Source organism: Mirounga angustirostris, unplaced genomic scaffold, assembly GCF_029215605.1.
Source record: "Mirounga angustirostris isolate CCGP_5_RB_7025 unplaced genomic scaffold, mMirAng1.0.hap1 SCAF_7, whole genome shotgun sequence".
Classification (NCBI taxonomy): domain Eukaryota; kingdom Metazoa; phylum Chordata; class Mammalia; order Carnivora; family Phocidae; genus Mirounga; species Mirounga angustirostris.
Genome location: NW_026991715.1, coordinates 29,940,192 through 29,948,781, shown reverse-complemented (window position 1 = coordinate 29,948,781; position 8,590 = coordinate 29,940,192). Strand labels below are relative to the sequence as shown.

General features: G+C 54.4%; 1 protein-coding gene across 1 annotated transcript; it reads left to right on the top strand.

Moving 5' to 3' along the window:
• The first annotated feature begins 344 nt into the window (after positions 1 to 344).
• On the top strand, positions 345 to 7,859 carry CXCL14 (C-X-C motif chemokine ligand 14). The gene is made up of 4 exons (XM_045892827.2): positions 345 to 595; positions 763 to 868; positions 4,470 to 4,583; positions 7,518 to 7,859. Exons 1-4 carry the CDS (start codon positions 532 to 534, stop codon positions 7,531 to 7,533), a joined length of 300 nt encoding a protein of 99 aa, XP_045748783.1. The 5' UTR covers positions 345 to 531; the 3' UTR covers positions 7,534 to 7,859.
• The last annotated feature ends 731 nt before the right edge of the window (positions 7,860 to 8,590 follow it).

Here is an 8,590-nt window from a genome sequence, read left to right as displayed (position 1 = left end):
CCTGGGGCTCTCAGCCGGCCCGACTGGCCAGAGGGAACCACACGATCGGAAAAGCAGGACCCTTAAGCAGCCTCTCAAGCGTCCGGTACAGCCCGGGCACCGGCGGTGGGCGCGGGCTAGAGTCCGGGTGTGCAAGCGTGCGCGCAGAAGTGAGAGGGCAGCCGGTGTGAGGGTGCTTGTGCACGCGTGGCTCCGAGGGAGAGCCGCTGTGATCACGGCCCCGGGGCGGGGAAGGTCTCCTCCCCCCACCTCGCTGAGAAATCTCAGTGAGTCACCGAGTGGTTCTGCATATTAATGAGCTCGCTGCGGCGAGGGCAGGAGCGGATTTAAAAAGGGGCCCGGGCGGGAGGAGGGAGGCTGCGGAGAGCGCGCGGAGCGGAGCGCAGAAGCGCAGCGCGGCAGCCGAGCCACCCACCGACGGGCGCAGCGGGAGCGAGCGGAGCCGGGAGGCGCGCTCCGGGCAGAGAGAGCCGAGCCGGCCGGGCGCCCTCCCCAGTCCCTGTTCCCGCGCCCTGCGCCCCTCCGGCCAGCATGAGGCTCCTGTCGGCTGCGCTGCTCCTGCTGCTCCTGGCGCTGTGCGCCGCACGCGTGGACGGTGAGTGCCCGGGAGGTCCCTCGTCGCCGCCCCGTGCCGTGCTGGGGCACCCAGGCGCCAACTGCTGGGCTTCCCGCGACCCTGGAGGTTCTGGGTGGGCACCGAGGGAGGTCGGGGGCAGGAGATCCCGCGCGCGGCTGAACGGCACCCCGCGCCCTCTCTTGCAGGGTCCAAATGCAAGTGCTCGCGAAAGGGACCCAAGATTCGCTACAGCGACGTGAAGAAGCTGGAAATGAAGCCAAAGTACCCGCACTGCGAGGAGAAGATGGTTATGTGAGTTCTGGCTCCTCACCGTGAGCGTGTGCGCGCTGCTCTTAACCCGGTGCTGGGGCACAGCTTGGGGCTGGATCGGGCGGGCTAACAAACATTCCTCTGTGCCTCCGGCAAGGCCTTGGACCAGCCTTTGTAATTGCCCAGCGAGTCCTTGGGACGCTGGCGCGACAGTGTGAAAGAGAGTTTGGAAAGAGGGTCACTGTCGGGTGCTCTGGAAACAGCCCTCTGGGAGTTCACCCTTGCTAAGATTCAAATGGGCAGCCTAGGTGCTTGCACTGCCCACCTTTCTGGGATGATCAAGGGTTAAGTGGCTCCCGTTGTGCCAACTTTAGAAAATCCGGATTGAGAGCACTCAAAACACACCCAGAACTATTGTACTTGCACCCAAACTGGGAGGCGTGCTGCCTTCCTGTTACTGGAGAGAGAATAAAAACAAATGTCTTTAAGTCCTCAGACCCTCCTTTCAGAGCCTTTTTCTGATCAGGGGACCACAGACGGTCAGTTTTTGGCTTCTAGCGATTTCATTTTGGGACTGATCCTTGATCTTCCCCACCGGCTGGACTCTCGTGGGTCCCTGAGCCTGAACAGTGCTGTGCAAAGGGTTCTGCTGGGGTTAACGTGCCATGCGGCTGGAGCCCTGCTTAGTGGGGATGCGAGGAATATTTTAAAAACTGGGGCAGAGTGAGAGAACACTGAGTTTCCTTGCTCCTCTGCCTTCCCAATTAACCACTTGAGTCCAGTACCACTGTTTCCCCATCAATACGCACTTGGCCAGGAAGGAAGCCCTTGGCAAAGCAGCTACCAAATATCTGCCACGGACCGTTGGCCCCTCTTCCCCTCCCCCAGCAACAGGACACACTTAATTCTCAGTCTGGGCAAGTGCCTTCTGTCTGCTGGACCTGCTGGCCCAAAGGCCTCCACACACTGTATGCAAAGGCAGCCCCCACCCCCCACTGCCACCTGGGGGCTGCACAGTCAGGTTCAAGTTAGGGGAATTTGCAAAGCCATCAGGCTTGAGCTGAACCCCACTGCCTTTCCGCCCAGGCACTTAAATTAACCTCTTGTCCCTGCCCCCTTGCCTTGCAAACCCAAGTCCCGAAAAACTGCCAGAAAATCCTTTTTGGTGAGGTCCAGGGTTACAGAAGCTGAGAGAGGAGTTACAAGCCCCCCACCCCATGGTTCCCAGCTCGGGGGCTGGAGATGACAGGGTCTGCACTCCTCTAAGTGCTGAAAACCACCCCATGCCCCAAGGCAAGGTGTCAAGACCTTTCAGGGAAGGAGAAGCAGGGTATGGGGTGCAGAGCCATCTCCAAAGGACAGAACCCTCAATAAACAGGCTTACTCCTTTTCCTGGCAAAACTTTTTAGAATAGAGAAGAAACTGACAGCAGCGGGCAGATGCGGGAAGGCCTTACGCAGCCTTGTGAAAACTTGTAGTGGCCTCTGGAGGTCCGAACACAGTCAGCGTCTCCAAAACCTGATTCACTCACACCCAGGTCCCCGCCCATCCCTGAAGGGCTAAACACCCTCTCCCGTCCCAAGCTCCTAAGAGTCTCTAGATCAGACAAGGGGCCAGCACTTTTTGCCAAAGCAGGTTTTCAGCACAAAAGCTGAACAAAAGCAAGTTTTGCAGCTCACCCTGAGTCACCCAGAAATCTCTGATGAGGCTGGGGGTGGGGTGGGGAGGGCAGTCAGCTTTGCAAGTGGGAGTTCTTGCACCCGGAGACTCCAGATCTTATAAAGGGCAATTTGTGTCATATGTCCACTGAACTCTTGCCAAAACCCTCGGCACCCAGAACCGCTGAGGAGAGAGGACGCAGGACCCAGAATTTCTGAGTAACTGCTGGGAACAGAAATCCTCATGTCTCCACCCCGCAACCAATTTTCACAGGCCCAATATTGTGACAAGCATTTGAGGACTGTGCTGGGAGGGTCGAGTGTCCTCCCCTGCTGCCCCTCCCTTCAGGACTGGGCATCCTCAGCCTGTACAGTGACCTAACTGAGGAAGGGCTTTTCATCAGGTTTGGCCACATCCTTTCTTTCGGAGGGCAAAAGCAGTATTGTAGACAGAGAGCAGTGGGCTAAATTCCCGCAGAGCAACCAGGTACCGCAGGGAGGAGAAGGAGCACGCTCCCCCTGAAGCCTGGCCCTGTGCTGGACACCTAGAAGGAGGGACAGGACCAGGGGAATGACTGGTCTCAGGGAAGGCCAGCGAAGGCAGAGCCCAGTCCACAGGCACTAGCAGAAGATCAACACCTGCTCGAGGAAGCTGAGGCTGTGGTGGGGGCCTTGGAAACTCAGAGCACAGAGAAGGGAAGAGAACAAGTTGCCCAGAAATATTCTGCCCCTATAGTGGTGGCAAGATTCTTTTCTCCCTGTCAACTGGGACAGTCGTTCATGGTGGCCCTGCTCCCATCTAGAACTTGACATGTGCCCTGACACTTTATCTTTGGGAACCTGTGGGGCCTTAGCTGACCTCTCTCCTTCCCTTCTTGCTCTTCCCATTCCAGCCCCCAACTGCCCCTCTTTGGCCCCACAGCTCATTCCCCTGCACCCAGTCCACGAACATCCCTTGCTCGTGCTGTGACCTCTCAGGGAATGGCCCCTCTCCCCTTGCACTTTTTCAGGTCCCCTACGTGGTCCCTCATTCTGGAATACCATCCTTCTTCGCCCACCCAGAAGCTTCCTCCTAAATCCTGCCGCCCTAGCTCAGCCCTGGCTGAGAGGGGCGTAGAGGTTCTGGGCAGCAGTCCTGCCTCCCCGTCCAGGCTGGAGCTCACACACTAAGGCTTCTCCTTCCCCCTGGCCATCCCATCTTCCAAATACTAATGACAGTAACTCTTCACTGTGCATCTACCAGGTGCTAGGCATTCTCCATAGATTATATCATCTCATCACCCAATAATCCTAAGAGGTATGTCATATAATTAGACCCATTTTACAGATGGGCAAACTCATTCAGAGTTTACCCAAGGTCCACAGACAGACCTGGGATTCCTACTCTGTATGATTCCACCTGCTTCCCTCCCACACGGCTAGGGCCTCCACTGGCTTGGAACACTGGCTGACGGAGGCCTGAAGGGAGGTCTTACTTTCTGGCCGGAGGCTGAGACAACAGGGACTTCGTGCTCAGGAATCAAAAGGGGCTTCAAGGCCAGCAAGACTTAACTTCAAGATCTGCAATGCCTAGCCCAGGGACAATCTTCAGAGGATCAAGTGGAACTGGGGTTTGAAGGGTCAGACAGAGACCACCTCTCCACCTCTCCATCCCAGGTTCAGAGCAGCTGGAAGAGTCCCCTGAGCTTTGTTCTCCAAGGGAGGCATAAGCCCTGTAAACGACAGCCTCATGGGGGTAGGGACGGGGTAAGGGGACTATCCCAGACTCTAAGGGCTCCAGGGGAAAAGTGAGAGCCTAAGGGGACACCCAGAAACTCCCCAAGAGCCAGCCAGGCAGTGAGCACATGGGCACGCTCCCATGAAAGGAGGGAGGAGGCCACAGTCTCTCAGTGTCCTGACTGGGACAGACCAGGGCCACCCACAGGCCACACTGAGGGGTTTCATTCAGGTTCCTCAATCCTCCACCCCATGCTGCTCCATTTCAGCATCACCACTAAGAGCGTGTCCAGGTACCGGGGTCAGGAGCACTGCCTGCACCCCAAGCTGCAGAGCACCAAGCGGTTCATCAAATGGTACAACGCCTGGAACGAGAAGCGCAGGTACGGCCCACCTCCTCGCCCCTTCCTTCCCACCTTCCCCCCAGCTCCAGATCCTGGACTCTATCTAGCTCATCAAGCCCCATCTAATGGGGGAACACCCACCACAGTAGCCACAGCAAGCAGATAGCCAGCCCTGCTTATCGAGCCCCACGCGGTAAGGAATTCACCACTTCCCAAAGCAGGCAATTCCTCTCTTGGACAATTGTAAGCATCGAAAATGTAACCTTTTGGGCGCCTGGGTGGCTCAGTTGGTTGGGCGACTGCCTTCGGCTCAGGTCATGATCCTGGAGTCCCTGGATCGAGTCCCGCATCGGGCTCCCTGCTCGGCAGGGAGCCTGCTTCTGCCTCTGACCCTCCCCCCTCTCATGTGCTCTCTCTCTCATTCTCTCTGTCTCATATAAATAAATAAAATCTTTAAAAAAAAAAAAGAAAAAAGAAAATGTAACCTTTTGTGAACTAAAGTTTGCACCATGCTAACTTTTTAAGTTGTAGTCTTTTTTTTTTTTTTTTTAAAGATTTTATTTATTTATTCATGAGAGACACAGAGAGAGAGGCAGAGGGAGAAGCAGGCTCCCAAGGAGCAGGGAGCCCGATGCGGGACTCGATCCCAGGACCCTGGGATCATGACCTGAGCCGAAGGCAGACGCTTAACCATCTGAGCCACCCAGGCGCCCTTAAGTTGTAGTCTTAATTCCTCTTCTTTTTAAAGTAACTTAAGGTCTCCGATCCTCAGTTTCCCTCTGTCAAATGAATGAGCAAGCACCTGGAGTGGCTCTCTGTGATTCTTATGTGGTAAAACACGACCACTCAAGTAACTGGGGTTTATTAACTGTAACACTGGATACAACAACACAAAATGATGAGGACAGTGCCTCGCCAGCAACATTCCCTCCCCTCAAAGTGCTGCATGCTCCCTGCTGCCCAGAAAGATGAGAGATTCCCTCCCATGCAGGTGCAGGGAGGGACCTTGGGCTTGACCCTTTAAAATCAGAGCTACTCCTAATCTCAGAGGGCAGCAGCAACCAGATGACCATAGCCGTGAACCAGACCCCTGTCCTCTCTGGGCTCTGTTTCTCCATAATCAGAAAATGACTTTCTATCTCTAATCTCCTGGGGTCCTATGTTTGGCAAGTTCCTGGTTTCCTCATACCACATACAAGAGAGCCTGTCCCAGAGCACACCGACTCCCCACACACTCAGGGCCTGTCTCCACCTGTACCTACCCAGCATGTTCCGAGAAGCGCTTGCGTGCACACACACAGAGGGGACTTCCTCCAGAGCTGCTGCCAGCACCTCATCCTGCAGAGGGGGAAACCAAGGCTAAGTGGAGGTGGGGAGTAACTTCCCTGGGAGCACAGGGCAGGAAGCCAGGCCTCGCAGGGTCACCTTCACCCTGCCTAGAGTGGGTGCCTGAGCTACCCTTCCCATTGTCCCACCCAGCCCTTCCACTGTAAGCTCAGCCCACGACCAGCTCTCCACTGGCTGACACTTGGGCCCAAGCCCAATACCTGAGCCTTCTGTGCTGCCTCCAGAACTGCCTTGTTTGCAGTTGCTTGAAATAGAAACTGATGAGAGTGAGAGATTATTTTCTATAAATCTGCTGGGAATGAAGCCCTCTTTCTGGTCAGGGCAGGTGGCTCACGTGGCAGAAGCAGGACCTGCCCCGTCCACTCTCACTCTCCGGGCCCTGCGTCATCAAAGTGGAACGAGGCTAACCTCGGGGCCCGTCCGGGGAGGGGGTTGAGGACATCTCCACCAGACTGCTGGCAGACACTGAGGCGGTTTGCACACTTTGTCCCTCGGCCCTCCACCTGGGCCCTAGCTCTGATGAAGAGGAGGCAGGCATGGGACAATGCTGCCCTGCTCTTTTGATTGCGGCAAATTCCAATGACGAGAGCATCTCCGTTACCAGGCCTCCCGTCACTTCATTACAAAATGAGCTCGTCCTCTTTCTGGGGAAGCTGAGGCATCCTGGGAGAAGAAGGGGGCAATTCCTTGCCATCCGCCTGTAAAAGGTTGAAAATGTCTCCATGAATGTACAATGGAGAGAAAGGAACTATCTCGAAGTCCCCTTTGCAGAGACAGTGAGAGAATGCTAAACGTAGGGTAGAGGAAGGAGAAGCCAGCCCGGCAGCCCAGGCCCATGGAGCCAGACTAGCAGATCCGCATCTCAGAGCCCCCAGCTTCCGGCTGCCACGGGAAGCAGCGCATCAGGCAGAGCACAATTAGGTGATCCTACTCAGGAATCAGGAAGGAGGCAGAGGAATCTGAGCATGGCCCTGGAACAGCCATGGGGCAGAAGAGAAGGGATTTAAGTACCTAAAGAGAGACAGTCTGGAAGGTGAGGGGGAAAGACCAGCTTGGGAATGCACACAGGGCCACAACCACTAGAGGAAGTGATCTTGAGCCACAGGCCTCCCCGACAGCCCTAGCCCCAGCCCTACTACCACCCTTCAGTCTTCAGGCAGCAGCTTCTAGAACTAGCATTTTTCTGGAGGACATGCATTCTCTGGGCAAAATACAAAGAAAGATGCAATCCTAAATTGAAGGAGGGGCTACCTGTCCTCCCATGTCGCATCCCTGCTCATGCTGCAAACAGACCTCGTTCCCACCACTGACATTCAGTGTTCATAGGGAAAATCTGAAGTCCCCTGTGCCTCAATTTCCTCACATATAGACACGGTTTGCTCCATGGGGCTTTGGGGATTGCAGATGTGGAGGCTGTTGAGAATGCACAAAGCCAGACTTGGGTAAGCTTTTGTGGTCCGTGTGATGACCTCTGAAGGGTTCCCCACTCCTACCGCCACTTCTCCCAAGCTCCGGAATCCCTGGGAGGGGCGCTCCTGAAGACAAGGATGAAGCAGCTTAGCCACTGGCCTGTGGATCGTCTGTGTCACATCCCGAACCACTGACATGGGTGTTTTCTCTTCCTAGGGTCTACGAAGAGTAGGGTGAAAAATCCCACATGGGAAAACTTCATACCAGCTGGGAGAGGAGCAAAGGACTCTGCAGATAAAAAAACAAACAAACAAACAAACAAACCTTTTCTTTCTCACAGGCATAAGACACAAATTATATATTGTTACAAAGCACTTTTTACCAAGGGTCAGTTTTTACATTTTATAGCTGTGTGCGGAAGGCTTCCAGATGTGAGACCCTTCTCTCGTGCTCCAGACTTTATCACACACTGCTTTTTACCGAAAAGGGGGAAACTTATGCCTTTCCTTTGTAAAAAAAAAAAAAAAAAAAAAAAAGCTTTTTTTGTATTTGTCCAGACATCACTACATCTGAGCTTTATAAGCGCCTGGGAGGAACCCAGAGCTTGGTTCAAACATTTCATAGCAGCATTGCTCCGTTGCTAATGCAGGAAGCTTCCGCTCAGAGGTCCTGGTGCCTCCACACAGCTGCCATGAGCTCTCCTGGGCTCATGGTTGGTCACAGCCTCAGGGGGACTCCACAGTGGCCCCTGTCACTGGGCAAGCAGAAGCCGATCTCTCTGCATCTGTTAAGGAACTTGAGTTTGGCTGCCAGAGAAATGTGCTTCATCCCCACCCCATCCCCCCAGTTTATTTTTACATACTCTAGGAAACATTTCCAAGATTCTGGGATGGCAAAGCATAGGGTCCTTAAGGAAGGGGTTGGGTCTTCTCTCCTTCTTGTGAAAGGTTCACTGCTTCAGTACTGAATGCTCTGGAAGCCCGTGAAGTTCCCAACACTGTTAGCAAAACCTGACAAGAAAACTTAAAAATCTACCCAGACACACACAATGCACAGCTACAGACACACATTCTATCAATGATGGAGAACCTTCGGAGCATGTTTCTTTCCCTCGTTGCAACAGAACAGGCAGGACAGAAGCATTCTATCTGTGATTCCCCGCGTAATTCTTCAATGTTAAACAGTGCAGTCCTCTTCTGAAGGCCGAAACAGCCACATGCCCTTTTCTCTGTAAATATTCTCTTAAGAACGCCCCCTCCACACACTGCCCCTTCAGTACATGCCTCATT